Below are 21,624 nucleotides of genomic sequence, written 5' to 3'. Positions count from 1 at the left end.
ATGGGATAATTGTTTTAGATCACATTTTTAGGTATGATGTTGAAAGATGCTGTCTCTTCTGTTCATGATGAGAGTAGTCTTCAATTTTGATCCACATTCTGGTACTGTGCTAGGACCATACAGATTTAGCTATTAAACAGTCTTTATTTGATGGTTGGCTTATATAAACATAGTCCTATCCTTTGGAGTTTGAGTAAGGTCTGGGAGTTGGTGATGGACAGGGAACCCTGGCATGCTGCAGTCCATGGTGTTGCAAAGAGTCGGACATGACTGAGTGACTAAACTGAGTGATCCTTTGTCAAATCATTGGCCATGCAATATTATCTTTGAAAAAAGTCAATGTTAAGTAATATATGTCACACATGAATATATTATTCTCTTTGAAAGAAATATTAAAATTCTGGTGTGTATCCTTATAGACATTTCTAGACATTTATATATAAAAATTAAATCAGTAGAAGTTTTCTTGGCATTGTATTACTTTGCATATGTGTTTTATGTTTTTTCTAATAAAATACATCCTACTATATTATTATCTAATTATTAATAAAATGTATTTTATTATTATATATTTTCTACTTTTTCCTCACCCAGCAGAATGTCTCATATACCTTTCCACTTTAGCATGCATATATCTTTTTTCTTTTAAACTATGGCATAGACTTCTGTGAAATGGATAAACATTTATCATTGTTTCTGATATTATAAACATTGGCATAATTAATATGTTTGCTGCTTTAAGCAGATAGGGCTGATCCCAAGAAATAGAATTGCTGGGTCACAGGGACATGAATGTTTTAAATTTTAAAAGATGATGCCCATTTGTCCATCCAGCTATACCAGTGTATATTCCCACCAGTTGTATGTGCAAATATCTATTTCTTATCACCTTCACCAACCCTGGATATAATTAAACCTAAATTTTTTTGTCAACCTAGATAAAGACATGCTATCTCATTTTTAAGTTTTTCCTTGTTACTGGTGAGATACAGTATCTTTTCCTATGTTTTTGTTCTTCAGTTATTTTGGGGGAATAGTGTATGTTTTACTTACACTGTTAAATTGGGCTGTATTAAGATATGGGAAGTGTCAGAATGTTGACATCACTTTTATTTTGATAATTTTCATGCTTTCTGAGTTTTTAACTATTTGCTAATAAGAATCCCAGCAGCTGAGGAGTTCTTTGTTTACTCTCCATTATATTTATATAATGAACTTCTGTTTTAGAGAGAGTTGCCATAGTTCTGGAACAGCACTCCCAGGAGGCAAGGTTATTTTCCAGGATTCAGTGTGTTGAACCAGCTGGATGGTTTGTTATCTTATGATGACCTTCATTACTTTCTTGGCAAGATATGGACTATGCAAAATAACATTCATTTCACTTTGTGAACAGTATGGCTTCTAAAAGAGGCATCCTTTAGCTAGACTTTTGGAACACTAAAATGGTTAGTAAAATGACACTTTTTTAAAGATCTTGGATACTTTGTTCAAAATTTCTGAGACTGGGTGGTGATGGAGTGTTTCTGCTTAAATGGGCCCCGTTTCTTAGCCACTAATTCGCTGGGTAAATCTGCAAACTTGAATCAAACTGTCCTGTAATTGCAATTGTGTTTAAAAGTGAGAAGAAAAAATAGGTAGTTAAATCTTAACTTAGTGCATTTTCTTTCATCTGATAGTTTGGTAGAATTTAGTTCCATTAGTATTGACAGTCATATCTGAGCAATTAATGTTTAACCAGTGCCTTCCTTTTTTCTATATGTACAGTGTCATTCTAATCTCTGACCTTGTATCAACATTATAAAAGAAAGAATAAAATTAGGAAAAGAAAGCCCTATTAGAAAATTCAGTAGTTTTTATTATACATGCATTTTTTTTTTCTGTTTTAAAAATATTTGAGTAATTTTGTTCATCAGTGTGTTGAAACTTCACGTAGCTTTCATTTTCCCTCTGGGAACAAGACTGAGTCAGTACAGTTTACGTGTATAATTAAGACATAAGCCTCTTACTTAAGGATTTAAATAGGTTCTTTTTAAAATAAATACCGTGTAAGTATAAATGCCATTAATGAATTTCTTTGTGTTGTTTTCAGATGTTAGTTTTGTGTTTTCTGCATAACTCTTCATCAACTTCCTTCAGCTTTTAAATCTTCATTGTATTTCAGTACTAGGTTTTTAAGACCATATGGATTTCCCAGGTGGCGCTAGTGGTAAAGAACCCCCTGCAGTGCAGGAGACATAAGAGACAATGGTTCAGCCCCTGAGTCGGGAAGGTCCCCTGGAGGAGGGCATGGCAACCCGCTCCAGTATTCTTGCCTGGAGGAGAATCCCATGGACAGAGGAGCCTGGTGGGCTATAGTCCATGGGGTCACAAAGAATTGGGAGGACTGAAGTGACTTAACACAAACGCACATGGGCTTTTATAGCTGAAGAGAAAACAGAAGCTGATTTGACATTATAAATTAGTAAATAATACTGATTTTGGAAATACAGGAAATTACATTAAAAAAATTTTTTTTTCCAGTTCATCCAGAGCAGCTTCCTCCGAGGCCATGGATTACATTAAAAGAACGAGACCAAATTCTGCCATCAGGTAAAATAGTTTTTCTTATTCTTTCTTGACTTTTTTCAGATACACTTGAAATGCCATTTGGGTTTTGTAATCGAATTAACCTTCAAATTAGGCCTTCATTTTACCTCCCCTGAGTTTAGATGAGTTTAGAAATACTGATGGGTAGAGTTAAAGTCCTGGAGAAGGCAATGGCATCCCCACTCCAGTACTCTTGCCTGGAAAATCCTATGGACAGAGGAGCCTGGTAGGCTACAGTCCATGGGGTCGCTGAGAGTCGGACACGACTGAGCGAGCGCTTCACTTTTCACTTTCCTGCATTGGAGAAGGAAATGGCAACCCACTCCAGTGTTCTTGCCTGGAGAATCCCAGGGATGGGGGAGCCTGGTGGTTCCCGTCTATGGGGTCACACAGAGTCGGACACGACTGAAGTGACTTAGCAGCAGCAGCAGCAGAGTTAAAGTCCACCCTAAGGCTTATGTACAAGAATCTCGTCTTTGACCATGATAGGGCTCTTGGTTTGAAAATTATTTCTTATAATAGAGCTTTCCAAATGGCATCTTCACATAAGGTTTGGTGATTTAAGAAAAATGAGGAGTAATGAATTTTTTTCTGAAAAATTTTGAACTACTTAGATTTATCTTTCTTTAGTGGGTAGACTGATAACTCTTGTAGAGTGATAATTTAGACTGAACCAATTTACTATATTGGAAACAGAATACGATACCAGGCCAGGGGTATAGAAATGGTATAGGGTGAAGATTTGAGCAGTTTAATAACAGGATTCAGCATTTCTTGAACTTCAGTAAATGCAGAAAATATAAACCTTTATCTTTTTGTTCAGACCAATGATAATTTGACATTTATAGGGCTTCGTACTGTTTATTAGACATTTTATAGTTCAGAATTCTGCTTAAAATAAGTTGTTACTAAAGTCACAGTTTTTATGATACCTAATTTTATTTTGAAGATGAAAATTTTACTGTTTTAATATGAAGTAACCAAATGCTGATACTTAATTTTAGGGACGTTCAGTTGTTAAAAGGGTGATTTATAGCCCCAAAACTATAATGGTAATTAAACTTAAGAATTAATCCTAGATGGTGAAAAAGGTACCAGTATACATAATGACCACCAGTCAGATCCCCAGGAGACCTCTGAACTAAGTTTCTCATAATACCTTCCTATCATCTGACTCTGAATCAACTTCAGTTGAGCGTTACTTCATTTCTTGTATTCCTTACCATTTATTAAGTATTTGATTCTCACCCATGTCTGCCCATTGTAATTACCTGGGATGCTTTTTAAAAATATTAATGCCCAAATCCTAACATACTAAATTAGTCTGGAGTGATGAACTTTTTTTTTAAAAAAAGTTCTATAATGTGATTCTAATGAATAGATAGGATAGAGAATTAGTGATAAAAATCAGGGATTTTCAAACTGGTGTGCTTCTGCATAGAGTCACCTTAGGATTTTGTTAAATTGCAGATTCCAATTCAGTAAGTCTTTGTGAAGCCAAAAATCTTTGCATTTCTGAGTTCCAAGGTGATAACTGATGCTGCTGGTTCCTAGAGCACACTTTTGAGTAGCAGGGGATACAAACTGTTTTCTTGTTAGTTTACTTGTAGTCTTTTTACTGGCTTCCTTGGTGCCTCAGTGGTAAAGAACCCACCTGCCAATGCAGGAGATGCGGGTTTGATCCGTGGGTCAGGACGATCCTCTGCAGTAGGAATGGCAACCCACTGCAGTATTCTTGCCTGAAAATCCCACGGACAGAGGAGCCTGGTGGGCTACAGTCCATAGGGTCGCAAAGAGTTGGACATGACTTAGTAACTGAGCATGCACACAGTCCTTTTACAGTTCAAGGGAATTTTAAAATGAGAATTTAATTTTAAAAATGAGCGTTTGATTTGGTTAAAAAGGTTTCTCTTATAACTAAACTTTGTTAGTCTGTATTCTTCTGGCTCAGAGCAGTGAGAGAAGTAAGAGACTCAAAGAAGTACTAAGTGTGAAAATTTTGTTAATGAAAGGTAATGAAAGCCTTTTAAAGAGAAAAAAGTTAAAATTTACTTTTGTAATTTACTTTTATGCCATTTATAGAGAAAAGTTTTGCTCAGCAAATTATGTGTAAAAAAGTTAGTATTGATTTAAAATTAGATTATTTTTGGCCACACCGCATGACTGGCAGGATCTTAGTTACCTGACCAGGGATTGAACCTGTGCTCCCAGCAGTGGAAGTGCAGAGTCCTAACCACTGAGCAACCAGCGAATTCCCTGAAACTTGAATTTTTATTTATTAAAATATCCTTTAAAAAATCTCAAATATGAGCTATAAGTCTGATTCTGGTAAAAGAACTTTGGTAAGGTGGATGGACTCTGGTGAAGTTTTTATATAGTTTAACAGAATCTTGCCCAAGGCGTTTCACAGTGGTGATATTTGAGTTGTGTTTGTATGGCATGTATGATCGTGTAGGTGTACATGTGATACTGCTTTAGAAAAGGTTGCCTAATTTTCTCCCTTTTGTTTTGTTTTTTTCTCCCACTTCTTAGCATCATTCACGGTTATGTGTTACAATGTGTTATGTGATAAATATGCCACCCGGCAGCTATATGGCTATTGCCCATCCTGGGCATTAAACTGGGAATACAGGAAAAAGGGAATTATGGAAGAAATTGTTAACTGTGACGCAGATATCATTAGTCTTCAGGTAACACTATAGAGATTGAATTGTCTGTAACTTAAAGGTGAATCTAAAAATTACAAAAGATATTACTTTTGGGAGAGATTTTGTGTTTGAAGGAAAACCCAAAGAAATTATTTTCTCTCTTAAGAAAAAAAGATATTTCCACAGTGAAACAGTTTTGTATAGGCCATAAACTTATACTCATTTACTGTTTTCTTAAGTGAAAATAATTTCACCATGATATTCATGTTAATTTGTGTTATGAACAAATCATTGGTATTGCTGAAAGAGAAAACTACTGAAGATTGAATCTTTAAGAAATATAAATTTAATTTATAATGGGATCTATAAAAAAAATTACTTGTCTACCATTGTTCATCAGTGATAAACATATAAAAATATTATACTATAAATCATGCATTTTTGCCTTACTTTTAAAAGCAACCTCAGAAATTTAGATACTTTATTGAATTTAACGTGACAAAGCACCTTTTGGTTGAAATAGTGTTTTACTGCTTTTCAGTGCTCAGCTAATGAATGGCCAAGAAGGTTTACACATAGTTTTTAGTACTTTTTTTCTTAGCAGTTTTCAAGGCATATTAAATGCTTTAAGGTATTTTAAAACTTTAAGTGTTATAATTTCACACCTCCTTTTCTGCATAGTTTAAGAATAAAGTCATTACTTTTATAATAAATTTTTTTGTGTGTTAGAGTAGCTTTATTATTTACTTAAATTTGTGTTATTAGCCATGATTCATTTGACTCTGGAAAATAAGGAAGTAGTAGACGTCTTCAAAAGTTAAATTTTCTTTTAAACACTAAGAACTGACACAAAATGAGGGGAGGAAGAGGCCAGTATGGGCTTACCAGGTGGCGCTAGTGGTAAAGAGCCCAAATGCCAGTGCAAGAGACATGAGACACAGGTTCTATCCGTGGTTCAGGAAGGTCCCCTGGAGGAGGGAATGGCAACCTGCTCCAATATTCTTGCCTGGAGAATGCTATGGACAGAGGAGCCTGGCCGGCTACAGTCCATAGGATTGCAAAGAGTCTGACACAACTGAAGCTACTTAGCACACATGGAGACAAATAAGCATAAGCTTATGTTATTTAATTTTCCTCCTTTTGATTCAGTATTTATAGTAATAACAGCCTCACACTCTTGCTTAGTAAGTAAAGTATAGTATGAAGCATAGAAGCATCATAATTTTAAAAATGTTATTATAAAAGTAATACTATGTTATAAAGTGTTCATTCCAGAGAAGTTGGAAATATGAAAAGAACATAAATAATAATAGAGTAAAACATCTAATCCTGTACCCCAAAGAAAGTTGCTTTAACTCCAGGATTAAAACTTCTGGAGTATTTCTTATATTCTTTTTAAAACATTCATTTGCCTATTTATTTACAGGTATGTTTTCAAAATAGAGATCACACTATTAATGTATTTTGTTTCTTACTTATTGCATTTAATATACATTTTGTGCATTACTAAAATTTCTCAAAGCCAATTGTATGAATACATACTAACTGATTTAGCATATTCCCTGCTGTTGGACATTAAGGCTGTTTGTTTTCATTGTTACAATATCATGTTGTTGTAAACATTAGCACACATAAATCATTATCTTCACGCTTGATTATTTCATTTGGAAAGATTTCTTAAAAGTATGTTATGGGTCAAGTAATAAATTAGTCTAAATATGGTATTCAGGTAACTAAAAATTCCTTCAAGTAGGATTTTTTGTTGATAGATCTTAAACTTCTTAGTTTTGACTATCATTCCTTTCCACCACAGTTGAGAAATACAAAATATTTTTTTAAATTACCTCCTAATACAATTTTTTCAATTCCCTACTGTTTAATCTGTAATATGACCAACTTTCATATTTTGTATTTCAATTTTGTTCGATTACCAGTTGAGGAAGTGAAGTACAGTAGTTGTTGTTCAGTCACTAAGTCGTCTCCCACTCTTTGTGACTGCATGGACTGCAGCATGACAGGCTTCCCTGATGAACTCTAAATTGGAAGTCGAGAGATTTGGGACCAACTAACTACCTGTGTAAACCTGAGAAAATCATATTTTTTTTTATTCTTTTAGGCTTTACAAAGCTGCCATTGTCAAATGGTGGCTGCTATCAATAAGGTAAGGTAGTTAGATAATGTTTGTTAAATGAAGTATTTTAACTTAGTAGCACTTTACTCACAGTGTTGCATAGTTTTACATCTTAGTTTTCCTCTGTCATGTTGGTGATAATGTATCTTCCATCTCAGGAAGTGGAAACAGAGCAATACTTCACTCTCTTTCTGCCAGCATTGAAGGAGCGTGGATATGATGGATTTTTTTCCCCAAAGTCACGTGCCAAAATCATGTCTGAGCAGGAGAGAAAGCATGTGGACGGTTGTGCAATATTCTTCAAAACAGAAAAGTGAGTTATGGAAACAAAGCATAATTTCTTTAATTACCACACATTTGAAATTGTCTTTGGTTTGACCCTAAAATAGACAAAAAGCTGAAAAACAGGTAATATAAAAGTTAAAACTATTGGTAAGATTTTATTTCTTAGGCTGTGTTTTGGAAATTAGAATGTTTATCATATTCTTTATGCTTTTTTGCCAAATTGTACTAAAAATATTAAAAGGGGTATATACTTAAATATGATATTATCATAATTTTATATATATTTCCATGAAGTAAAATATTAGTTTTGGTGTAAAAAAGAAAGTAGTACCCTTTAAGATTGGAACTAAGTGATCTGAAGTTTCTTTTAGTAATTTTTTTTCATTTGTTGTTATCATGTCTGAGTCTTTGCGAGCCCATGGACTACAGTATGCCAGGCTTCCCTGTCCTTCACTATCTTCTGGAGTTTGCTCAAACTCATGTCCATTGAGTCAGTGATGCCATCCAACCATCTCATCTGTCACCTCACCCACTTTTTCTCCTGCCCTCAGACTTTCCCAGCATCAGGGTCTTTTCCAGTGAGTCACCTCTTAGCATCAGGTGTCAAGTATTGGAGCTTTAGCTTCAGCATCAGTCCTTCCAATGAATATTCAGGGTTGATTTCCTTTAAGATTGACAGGTTTGATCTCCTTGCAGTCCAAGGGACTCTCAAAGAGTCTTCTCCAGCACCATAATTCAAAAGCATCAGTTCTCTAGCACTCAGCCTTCTTTATGGTTCAGCTGTCACATCCGTACATGACTACTGGAAAAACCATAGCTTTGACTAGACGGACCTTTGTCGGCAAAGTGATGTCTCTGCTTTTTAATGCACTGTTGAGGTTTATTATAGCTTTTTTCCAAGGAGCCAAGCATCTTTTAATTTCATGGCTGCAGTCACCATCCTCAGTGATTTTGGAGCCCAGTAAAATAAAATCTGTCACTTCTTCCACTTTTTCCCCTTCTCTTTGCCATGAAGTGATGGGGCCAGATGCCATGATCTTAGTTTTTTTGAATGTTGAGTTTTAAGCCAGCTTTTAGTTGGCCCTTTTCAGAATCATTCATATTTTATCAACTTTTCACCTTTTCCAGTTAATATTGTGTATGTTTATTTCTTGTCTTATGAAAAGTCACTCAATTGTGTCCAACTCTATGGACCTCATGGACTGCAGGCCTGCCAGGCTCCTCTGTCCATGGAATTCTCCAGGCAAGAATACTGTAGTGGGTAGCTGTTCCCTTCTCCAGGGGATCTTCCCAACCCAGGGATTGAACCTGGGCCTCCCGCATTGCAGGTGGATTCTTTACTGTCTGAGTCAACAGGAAGCTTAGTCACTTGCTTATTGACTAAATGTTTACTGAGCATTTGCTTTATGATGAGTGCTGTGCTAGTCACTATAGACCCAAAAATACATGGTTTCTGATCCCACTCAGAGCTCCAGTAGGAAAAGGAAGGAGTAAATATCACAGTATAGTATGGTATATATGTGTTAGAGAGATGCCTGGATAAAATAAGGGAAGGCGAAGAGAAGCACAGAGCTTATAGAGGTAGGGAGTTAAAGAATTGATTGAGACAAAACAGTGGAAAGTGGTCATGACCTGAAATGGTAAACAGAAAACATGACCTTTTTGCTTTTTCAGGGCTATAATGTAGTTGATGAAAGTATGGTCAAAGATAAACCTATTATGACTGCTTATTAAAATATATGAACAATCTTGTAGAGGCCTCTGTGCTTTAATATTCTTGAGTTTAAAATGGAAAAAAGTATATATTCAGAGGTAGTTACAAGAATGAAATGAGGTAATGAATGGAGAGGTACTTTTTAAATCATTAAGTGTCCCAGAAATATGTTTATTATTGTCATATTTCTCTTTTTGTAATACTTTGCAATTTTAGTATTTCTCTCTTACTAGGTTTATGATGCTGTGTGCATTGAATTTAGGAATTGCATTTCTGACTTGAGAGTTCAGAACCGTAACAAGCTTAGAAGGCTATGTCTGTCTCTTTTTCTTTTGTTTCCATTTGGAATTATGAAGAGTTATTATATTACTCTCTGTTTCATTCTTTTATTTGTTTTATTGAAATATAGTTGATTTACAATGTGTTAATTTCTGCTGTACAGTAAAGTGATTCCATTATGCATATATACATTCCTTGTTAATACTCCTTTTCATTGTGGTTTATCACAAGATACTGAATATAGTTCCCTGTACTGTACAGTAGGACCTTGTTGTTTATCCATTAGTTGCATCTGCTCCCCCTAGACTCCCAGTCCATCCACCCTCCACCTCCCTTCCCTCTCCCTTTGGCAACCACAGATCTGTTCCCTGTGTCTATAGGTCAGTTTTTGTTTCATAGATAGGTTTGTTTTTGTCATATTTTAGATTCCACATATAAGTGATATCATATGGTATTTTTCATTCTCTTTTTGACTGACTTGACTTAGAGTGTTGAGATCTGAGTCCATCCATGTTGCTGCAAATGGCCTTATTTCATAGAAGGCTGTCTTTTGAGTAGCTGACTGAGTGACTAGATGGTTAGAGGCAGATTCTTTTGGTTATCATCTTGAGGAAAAGAGAGAAGTATATTTTTGCCTCATAAAGGCTGCCAGTTTTACAGTGGAAAATTTGAAAGCACCTCCAGACTTCAGAAGACTGAAATGTATGGAGTGAGATAGAGGTGGTATTATATAGTTAATAACTTGAGTTTGATACATTAGATAAGAAATCATCTACTAATAGAATAGGCACATAAACACTTGTGACTATTTTCCTGTTATAACAAAGCATTTCAATGTTTTTATTAATATAGGCCTATTTATTACCAGCATGACTTGTTTTGAATAAACGAATTAAGTGAATTTGAAAGCTGTTTGAGTCACTTCTCATTTATTTGTCCCTACTTTCATATCTTTTCTGTGAATTTTTAATAGAGATTTTTCATTTGTTTAATAATTAGTACACAGCCCTATAGAATTTGAGGTCAGAATATAGTCTTCTAGTGAGTTGATGTGATTTTTTTTTTTTTTTTTTTTTACAAATTTTAGCCTAACAATAGCCATTACTTTGTAGTATTTGCATGTCAGCCTTTTTCTTTTTTTTTTTTAGCCTTTTTCTTTTATTCGCACTGATTATCTTAATTTTTAAAGCAATCCTCAGAGTTAGGAATACAACTATTTCCTCATTCTTACAGATGAGGAAACCAAGACATGGAGAGTACCTGGCTTCACAGTCAGTGCTTTTAACCACTGTACTAAACTGAATCTTTAGACTTCTTTTATATATATACAATTTGTATATTTTTTTAATTGAAATGTAGTTGATTTACAGTATTGTGTTAGTTTTAGGTATGTAGCAGAGTGATTCTGTTTTACATATATATCCTTTTCAAATTCTTTTCTCATATAGGTTATTAGAAAATATTGAATATAGTTCCCTGTGCTATATACTAGGTCCTTGATGTTTAGACTTATTTCAGCTTTTGCTATCACTTGTATCTCTTAACAGGTTATCTCATTTGGAAAAATTACCTTGAATTTCATATTAGTTACCTGTATTCACACAAATTTCCTTGAAACATCATAATTTTAAAAAATTACTGATAACACTGATGAGATATGACATCAGCTCGTTTTTCCATTTGCCATTGTTTCTTTCTGAAGGATGATATTATCATTTTTGATTCCTTTCACAGTTTTGAGAGGGAACTCTAGAATGCCTTGATAGTTTATTAGAGGTAATTAAGATTTTGAACTCACAGTTATAACTGTTATTTAGGAAACTTTAGACAAGTGACTATTTGAAAACAGGCTTGAATTATTTAAAATGCTGTGAATTTTTTTCACTTTGAAATATTTTGTAAAACACACATGTGCATATAGGCATGTATTTTCTCTCTCTTTGTGTGTTTGGAAAACTTATTATAGGTTAAATTTTTTTAAGTCAAAAAGTTTCTCTTTGCCATATTTTGTCATATAGACTAAACAGTTAGTAGAAATGGAGTCTTGGAGCCCAGTGCACAATTTGAAGCAATCAAAAATGTTGAAAAATGGAGCTGAAACCAGACCTAGATACTAGACATACTTGCTGTTCTCGAGTTTAGCAGTTCTGATCTAATCATACTTTGCTTCAAATCAGTGAGAAAGGGAAAGATGAAAACAGCAGTTTTAGAACAATGTGACCATTACACTGTGACGATGCAGTCTCTTCCGATAGGGTTGGTGACTAGGTTGTCATGTGCTTAGTCCTTGTTATAGTGCCTCTGCTCTCTGTCTCAGAGATACCAGGTAAGACCAGGTCCTTGTTTTGCCTTCCATTTTACGACAGGTTGTTTTGTGGTTGAGAAGAGGGCATTCATTTATAAATTATATAGTATTGTCCCAAAATGACCTATTCTGATAATCCTATCTTACTAGTTTCTCAGTTACTAATTTTGTCTGTCATAGGTGGTGGTTGCATTTAGAACTTTAAAATCGGAGGTTGTGATTTCTAGTTTCCAGTGTTAGCTTTCCCATTTATTCAATCTGGAACTTTGCTTTATGCCAGTTTCGTTACCTTTCCAGTATGGATGTTAATAATAACTGTTCTGCCTGACTTCAGAGGTTTTTTATGGGGCTAAAATGACCAAAAATGTGAAAATGCTTTCAGTGGTTAAAAGAGTTGTACAAATATATCTAGAATGGTTAATATCCACTTTTTTCCCCTATTTATCTCACTCTCTAAGCTTACCTTTTCTAGATTATTTTTTGGAACTCCCATGATTACTTTGAAGGGACCCAAGAACACATTTTATAGCATCTTATACTGCATATACAATAAAAATTTCTATTTGGTTTAGGTTTAAAACGAGTGAGTTAAATGTGATTAGAAAAGATCATGGTTCACAGAAAGGAGAAGCAGAGTAGAGATTATTTGGTTGAGGTGAGAGGGGAGAAAGTAAGAATTGTTCTAAAGCAGTATGGAATAGAATATGGGTAAACTGTTTCTTACTATATTATAGATATATTATAATTATAAATATAGTATAAAATAAACACAGAAACAGGATGAGTTGTAGGAGATTATCTAGCTCTACTGGTGCTAGAAATCTTATTTTCTAAAAGCAGAGTCCCTGAAAAGTTCTTATAGCCCAAGAAGCATATCTATGCCCTTATTTAATTCTTACTGGAAAAAAAAGGAATTTTGCGGAAAAAAGGAATTTTCTGTGGTGCCTCAGTTCTCAGCTATCTCTTTGATTCTTTCAACTGTTGGTGAAACTGAGTAAGATTGAGAGTGTCATTCTGACCGTTTCTGTATCTCTGAGCACTAAAAAGGGGAGTATTTGGTTATAATGACATGTGCTCTATTTAGGAAAACTGATTTTATTTTTCTGAACTTTTTGAAACCAAAGACATTAGAAAGTAGATACCTCAAGAAGATTGGGATGCTTAAGTCAGAAATAGGGCAATACAGTAATAAATCATACCAATGAGGAAGAAAACTGAAGGGGTAATTTGAGGCAGTTAATGAACCAGGTAATTGTTCAGGATTCATTTTAAAAGAAGTGTTTTTTTCTTCCCCCCAGTAAACAACTCAATAACCAAGCATGTATTAAAGAAAAAAAAAGAGCTTATGAACCTATCTTCTTTGCCATGAAAATTAAGAAAAAAGGGAAAATTGGATGAACGTGCTAAGGCAACAAGGAGAATATTTTAAATAGCATCTGCACTATACCCATGTGCATTGTGCAGTCACTAATTAATGATCAAGGAAAAAGTTCTATTTTGCTTTCATGGTCTCTATTGAGGAGAATTGTTTTCAAACTGAAAAGGCTAAGACGAGGTAAGGGGGAGATTGGGAAACCAAGAAGAGGAGCTTGGGAAGCCAAGCAAATCACTAAACTGCCTTAACTAGTTAGGTTTCCAAATCAATATAATTATATCCCATGGTATTAAAATATCTTGCCAAAGTATGATTAGAGAAGTAGATGGCATGAGTCATCTATAGTGAGCATTGGAGTATAGGAGCAGTTCTAGTATATTGGAGACAAATAAACCACCTCATTTGCAAGCCTCAGTTTTCCTCATCTTTTTAGTGGTAATGAGCATTGGTTTGGCCAAAAAGTTTGGCTTTTTCCACAAGATATTAGTCGAATGAACTTTTTGGCGAACCCAGTAGTATTGTCTGTCACAATTTGAGTTCTCCAGAAACAAGACTCCCAAGTTAGTTTGGTGTTCAGGGGTTTATTAGGGATCAAAAGCTGTGACAAGGAAAGGGGGGAAGAAGAACTGAGCATAGAGAGTAGAACTGTGTTGCACATCAGACAGCCTCAGTTGACCCCACCTGTAGCTTTGGAGCTGAAATGGCCTGTGAGAGTTAATCTAGGAGGAACCAAAATCCCCAGACCTTTATCTTTTGCTTTTGATCTGTAACGTGCCACTCCCAGAAGTACTTGGACTTTGGTGAGGCTGCCCTCTGCAACTGGAGCAATTCCTGAAGGACTGATGAGGCATCCAGGTAGCATCTCTTCATGTCCACACTTTGCAAAGTTTTAACAAAGTTTTAGGACTAATAATATGAAGTAATTTCACAGGTCTTGATACAGAGTAGATCCTCAATAATAGATGGCTTATTATTGTTTTAAATTTGTTCTGCACTGTTCAGAATTTTGATTATATAAGAGAAGACATATGCATACATATAAGATTTATAAAAAACCAAAAAGCTGGCAAGGATATTTTAATCTTTTGGAAAACTAGAATATTGTTTCAAAGTGCCCTTAATATCTGAATGGGTGAACTAATGAGCAGAAATATAAATGATACTCAACAGAAATAAAGTCTGCAATTCTTCAATTATTAAAAGAAAGAGGAAGAGAGAAAATTATTTGAGATCACAGAAAAATGTTTATATGCAAAACAAAATATTACTACACTAATGAATCTATTACTATAACTAATCTCATTAATTATAATTTATATTCAGAAGTACCTTAAATGCCTAACAGAATAGTTCAATCATGGTGAATTTATTTAGTGGACTATAATGCAACCATTGGAGAAGGCAATGGCACCCCACTCCAGTACTCTTGCCTGGAAAATCCCATGGACGGAGGAGCCTGGTAGGCTGCAGTCCATGGGGTCACTAAGAGTCGGATACGACTGAGCGACTTCACTTTCACTTTTCATTTTCATGCATTGGAGAAGGAAATGGCAACCCACTCCAGTGTTCTTGCCTAGAGAATCCCAGGGACGGGGGAGCCTGGTGGGCTGCCGTCTATGGGGTCGCACAGAGTCGGAGACGACTGAAGTGACTTAGCAGCAGCAATGCAACCATAAAAATTGATTGTTGAAGCAAATATATATATATATATTTGCTTCAACAATCAATTTTTATGATATATATATATATATATATATATATATATTTGGGGTATATATATATATATTTGCTTCAACAATCAATTTTTATGATATATATATATATATATATATATATATATATATATATTTGGGGTATATCTATAAACCTGGGTTTATCTGTGGACCTGATAGATATAGATATACCCAGGTCCCCTCCCTCCTGGACCTCCCTTCCATCTCCCTCCAGTCCCACCCTTCAACCTGTCACAGAGCCCCTGTTTGAGTTCCCTGAGTCATACAGCAAATTCCCATTAGCTATCTGTTTTATATATGGTATTGTAAATTTCCATGTTACTCTCTCCATACATCTCATCTTCTCCCTCCTCCCCTGCCCCCATGTCCATAGGTCTGTTTTCTGTATCTGTTTCTCCATTGCTGCCCTGAAAATAAATTCATCAGTGCCACCTTTTCAGATTCCATATATATGTGTCAGTATGTAATATTTATATTTCTCTTTCCGACTTACTTCACTCTGTATAATAGGCTCTGGGTTCATCCACCTCATTAGAACTGACTCAGATGTGTTCCTTTTTATGGTTGAGTAGTATTCCATTGTCGGAGAAGGCAATGGCACCCCACTCCAGTACTCTTGCCTGGAAAATCCCATGGATGGAGGAGCCTGGTAGGCTGCAGTCCATGGGGTCGCTAAGAGTCAGACACAACTGAGCGACTTCACTTTCACTTTTCACTTTCATGCATTGGAGAAGGAAATGGCAACCCACTCCAGTGTTCTTGCCTGGAGAATCCCAGGGACGGGGGAGCCTGGTGGGCTGCCGTCTATGGGGTCACACACAGTCGGAGACGACTGAAGCGACTTAGCAGTAACAGCAGCAGTATTCCATTGTATTTATGTACCACAGCTTCTTTATCCATTCATCTGTTGATGGACATCTAGGTTGCTTCCATGTTCTAGATATTGTAAATAGTGCTGCAGTGAACTTTGGGGTACATGTGTCTGTCTTAGTTTTGGTTTCCTCAGAGTATATGCCTAGGAGTGGGTTTGCTGGGTCATATGGTGATTTTATTCCTAGCTTTTTAAGGAATCTCCATACCATTTTCCATAGTGGCTGTATCAGTTTGTGTTCCCTTTTCAGCACACCCTCTCCAGCATTTATTGTTTGTAGACTTTTTGATGATGGCCATTCTGACTCGTGTGAGGTGATATCTCATTGTAGTTTTGATTTGCATTGCTCTAAAAATGAGTGATGTTGAGCATCTTTTCATGTGTTTGTTAGCCATCTGTATGTCTTCTTTGGAGAGGTGTCTGTTTATGTCTTTTCCCTATTTTTTGATTGGGTTGTTTGTTTTTCTGGCAATGAGTTGTATGAGCTGCTTATATATTTTGGAAATTAATCCTTTGTCAGTTGTTTCATTTGATACTACTTTCTCCCATTCTGAGGGCTGGCTTTTCACCTTGTTTATAGTGTCCTTTGCTGTGCAAAAGCTTTTAAGTTTAATCAGGTCCCACTTGTTTACTTTTGTTTTTCTTTCCCTTACTCTAGGAGGTGGGTCATAGAGGATCTTGCTTTGATTTATGTCATCAAGTGTTCTGCATATGTTTTCCTCTAAGAGTTTTATAGTTTGGGGTCTTACATTTAGGTCCTTAATCCACTTTGAGTTTATCTTTGTCTATGGCATTAGGAATTGTTCTAATTTCATTTTTTCACATGTAGCTGTCCAGTTTTCCCAGCACCCCTTATTGAAGAGGCTATCTTTGCCCCATTGTATATTCTTGGCTCCTTTGTCAAAAAGAAGGTACCCATAGGTGCGTGGGTTTATCTTTTTTTGGTTCTCTGTCTTGTTCCATTGGTCTGTATTTCTGTTTTTGTGCCAGTACCATACTGTCTTGATGACTGTAGCTTTATAGTATGGTCTGAAGTCAGGAAGCTTGATTCCTCCAGCTCCATTCTGCTTTGGCTATTCAGGGTCTTTTTTTTTTTCCATATGAATTGTGAAATTTTTGTTTTAGTTCTGTGAAAAATGCCATTGGTAATTTGATAGGGATCACATTGAATCTGTAGATTGCCTTTGGTAGTATAGTCATTTTCACAATATTGATTCTTCCTACCCGGGAACATGGAATATCTCTGCATCTGTTTATGTCGTCTTTGATTTCTTTCATGAGTGTCTTACAGTTTTCCATATACAGGTCTTTTGTTTCCTTAAGTAGGTTTATTCCTAGATATTTCATTCTTTTTTGTTGCAGTGTTATATGGGATTGATTCCTTAATTTCTCTTTCTGATTTTTCATTGTTAGTATTTAGAAATGCAAGTGCTTTCTGTGTATTGACCTTATATCCTGTGACTTTGCTGAATTTACTGATTAGCTCTAGTAATTTTCTAATAGCTTCTTTTGGGTTTTCTATGTATAGTATCATGTCATCTGCAAACAGAGTTTTACTTCTTTTCTGATCTGTATTCCTTTTATTTCTTTTTATTCTCTAATTGCCATAGCTAGGACTTTCAAAACTGTGTTGAGTAATAGTAGTGAGAGTGGACACCCTTTTCTTGTTCCTGATCTTAGAGGGAATGAAGCATATGGTATTTTATAGGGAAATGTCCCTGTCTATATTAGAGTATTATTAATAGGTAAAACTCTGAGTAATATTCTAATTGTATAAAAAATGCACACACATGCTTGAGAGAAAAGTCTGGGGAAATATGTTGAGATGTTGATGGGGGTGTTGGGATACAAGTAACTTGACGTTTTCTTTATTTTTTTCTCATTTCCCAATCTTTGTATGTTACTTAATAAAATAATTTTTTTCACTTTTTTGTTCTTAAGCATCTATAAATACGGAACTGAAGAGACCTGGTTTAAGAACTAAAATACCAAAGAGTTGTGGAGATATATTATTATTTATTTAGCTTACAATTAATATGGCTTTCCCCACGGTACATTTTCAGTTTTTATTAACAAAAATTAGTCCAAAATGAAGGAGACAGTAGTTCATTTATCTCCAGTTCTAGGTACTGCACCTTTGAGTTTAAACTTGAGTTTTTCAAATGAACAACTGTTTTACACCATATATCATGCAAAGAATTGATTTCTTTTCTGGAGAAGACTTGGGAGTTATATTTAAAGTAGTGTCAAATGTAAATTCTGTGTTCCTTTAAAGAAATGGTCCAGATTTAGGTTTGATTTAGGTTTAGGTTACAGGTCTAGAAATGGTCTAGATTTAGGTTACAGGGAAACAAATTTTAGTAAAGACAGTTCTATAATTAGATAGTCTCACTCCACCACCCCTACCAAATAATATCCTGACTCTGGTAGAAGAAAAATATTACAGTATTAAGCTGTTAAACAGCAATTTCAGACTTTCCTGCAGGAGCCTAGATTCCTATAAATAAGCCTTAAGAACTCTGTAAATATTTACAAGATATTTCAAAAGTTAAATCCAAATAATTAAACTAAGTAATTTTAAAATAACACTCAAATTTCCAAATACCAAATTTTAACACTTTGGAAATCAATAACATGTTCCTGATACACTGCTTAGTTGACTTGTTGCAGACCTCTGAATTGAGTTTTTGCCTACTTGCTTGCTTTTTTCTGAGTTCAAAGCCAGTTATTTACCACTTGTATCTGTGTGTTTGTGTGAATCAGGGTTTTTATGAATACTGTGTAACCAAAACAGAATAGAGAAATAAGCTGGATACTGAGACCGATAGAAAACTATAATTATCATCTATACCCTCTGATTTCAAATTTTTATAAACATCAAAACAGATTCATCATTTTCAATGATTGATTTATTCAGATATAATACTGCTTTTATCTATTTTATATATGATAATCTTACCAAGAGTTGTTTAAGAAAGAAATTCTATTGCTTAAAGACATTTTTAAAAGTCCTGATATTGAGGATGATCCATTATATCTGTGGAACTCATTTTGTATCTGCCTGCTTCTCTTTATTTCTCTTGCCTTACCTTAAGCCACCATTATCAGTCATCCAAACAACCTGAGAAACTTTCTGATTCATCTCACAGTTCTCAAACTTCGGCTCCTGTAATTCATTGTCTACAGTGGAGCTGCAGTGATCTTAAAAAATATAAATCAAGTACTATCATATCCTTGCTTAGAATCTACTTCAGTCACTTCTCTTCCTCTTAATCTCCAACATCATTTCATACCCTTCCATTCTTTTATAACCCATAAACATACAAAGTTCTTTGCTAGCCCAGAACCTCTCACTTCTTCCTCTATCTGGAATGCACTTAATTCCATTCTTCACCTTGGTAATTTCTCATCATTCATATTCCAGTTTAAATATCACCTCTTTACAGGGTGGAAACTCCACTCCTTTAATCACTCTGGCTTGGGAGTAGGCACATGACCCAAACTTATATTCTTCTCAGCCCATCTGAGACATTGAGACTGGGAGTCGGGAGAGGAGTATTATTTCTTTCATCTAGCACAGTGTCCTGCAACACAGTACAGTCTTAGTATTTTTGAAGGACTGTGTGCAGGCTTCACTTTCAAAGCTAGGAGAAGATGGGGTAGGGCCCTTTTATAAAAGTAGAGATGTCTTTTTCTCCTCTTAAAACCTAGTGAAAGGCAGACAGTATATTTAGTAGGTTTTGGCTGTTTATAAATGCTTTACAAACTTAGTAAAACTTGACTAACAGAGGTTAAATGGCTTGACTAAAGTCATCCTGCTATTAAATGGCAGTGCTGGACTCAATTCTGTTAAATCCTACAGTTCCTACTTTGGCACTAAGGAAAGGAAATACTGTTAGTACAGATGCACAAGCTGTAATCCCAGGGAGAGCCATCCCTCATCTTGTAGAATCATTCCTTCTGTTTACTTATATTCACCCAATGCCAACTTTGTAGTAGAAGCCAGATGGAAAAATTGGCTTCACCTTAGCTGGGATAAGGGTGTGTCCCTGCATTTTCTTGACAGATTTCTTGATGTGGTGAGAATAAAACTGCCAACAGGGTAGGTAGATTTTTTTTCTCTTCTGTCTTATTAACTTGCTGACTCAGTTAAGCTTGTGTTTACCTTTGAATACCAGAAAATCCCAACTGCCACTTAAAGAAATAGGAGAAGAGTAATTTTCTCCCACAGGAAGTCCAAAAATGGCAATCCAGAACTAGTTCAGCTGCTTCTCCATTTGTAATGGCTGTCTTGCCTTCCTGTCTCTTACCACATGGGTAGAGATGGAAAAGGGTAAAGGAGTACACACATACACACATACACACCGTCTTTGCTAGGTGGCACTTCCAAGAAGGTTTCTACAGTAATCAGACTTTTTCCCTCTCATTGGCCAGAACTATATCACAAGACCCCTTGCAGCTAGAAGATGACTAAGGAGACAGTGAGTAGTGTCTATATCTTGTGCTCTTCTCATACCTGATACCATAATACTAATGCATTGTGACCTTTTAGATTTACATTGGTGCAGAAGCATACAGTGGAATTTAACCAAGTGGCAATGGCTAATTCAGATGGATCCGAAGCTATGCTGAACAGAGTGATGACAAAAGATAATATCGGTGTCGCTGTGGTATTAGAGGTCCATAAAGAACTATTTGGAGCAGGTGAGTGTGGTTTAAAATCATCCTACTAAAAATAAACACCATCTCAAGTGCAGCGTGTCATGCTGGTATTTATTGCATAGTTATTTTCTCATCTTTTGAGGAAAGTTAAAAGAGATGGGCAGGAAAATAGTCCTAATTTGTCATCTATGTCTTGGGATATTACTTGCCAGGTACTCTGTAAAAAGGAAAGTCTTTAATATGCCATTAATTCTAAAAGGTTATTTGAAATAAGAATTGTTTTAAGCTGAATTTAGAAATTATGATGACTTTTTAGCCGTATTTTTAGCTTCTTGACTGTGAAATCTTTTGTCTTAAGGTTAAGTACTTGGCACGTTTTCTTTTAATTTCTTTGTTGTATTTCAGTCATTGTCAGGGTAAGAGCGGGATCTTTTATCTACCTGGTACTTTACTTTTCCATTTTAGATATTTATAGCTTCCTTCAAAGTCAGAAACTCATTATGTACTTTGCATATCCAGACCTTTTTCCTCCCCTTCCTACTGCCTGCCTTTGAGCATTTCATTGCTAACCGTATTTCAGGTAAAACCAGGGAGAACGTGTCAAGACCCCATCAGGGCTTTTATTTAAAATGTTTTTCTTTACTTAATACCTGTAGAAGAAAAGATTTTTGCCTTAAGTATTGATTTGAATTATTCAGACCATGCATATTTGTCATACCTCCTTTTCTCACTATTCTTCAGTTTATCTGTCATCAAAGATGATCAGTCTTTGATATATGATTTAAAATTCCTTCTTCTTTTTTAGCCTCTTACTTGTACTTACTTTTATGTCCTTTCCAGTCTCATTCGTCTCAAAAGCTTGGTACCTTTTTTCTGGTAATGCGAACATTGAATTTATTTTGGAGTTTTACTCTCCTTTTAATCTGTAGAAGAGTAATTGTAAAGTATACAGTTGACACTTTTATATTCTGAAATATCTCTTGTACTCTTAGAGGAGGAATTTAATATTATAGAAGGTGCTTATGGCCTCTTTAA

At 35.3% G+C, this 21,624-nt stretch overlaps 1 protein-coding gene across 3 annotated transcripts in view; it reads left to right on the top strand.

Annotated features, from left to right (window-relative positions):
- Positions 1–21,624, top strand: part of CNOT6L (CCR4-NOT transcription complex subunit 6 like) — a 115,826-nt gene that overhangs the window by 75,932 nt on the left and 18,270 nt on the right. For all 3 annotated transcript variants that reach the window (XM_024993211.2, NM_001191523.2, XM_059887509.1), the window contains 4 exons: positions 2,521–2,589; positions 5,119–5,276; positions 7,524–7,678; positions 20,480–20,631. In XM_024993211.2, the coding sequence (XP_024848979.1) occupies positions 2,521–2,589; positions 5,119–5,276; positions 7,524–7,678; positions 20,480–20,631 (534 nt within the window). The remainder of the gene's footprint in view (positions 1–2,520; positions 2,590–5,118; positions 5,277–7,523; positions 7,679–20,479; positions 20,632–21,624) is intronic.

Source organism: Bos taurus, chromosome 6 (genome assembly GCF_002263795.3).
Source record: "Bos taurus isolate L1 Dominette 01449 registration number 42190680 breed Hereford chromosome 6, ARS-UCD2.0, whole genome shotgun sequence".
NCBI lineage: Eukaryota > Metazoa > Chordata > Mammalia > Artiodactyla > Bovidae > Bos > Bos taurus.
This window is presented reverse-complemented; position numbering and strand designations above follow the sequence as displayed.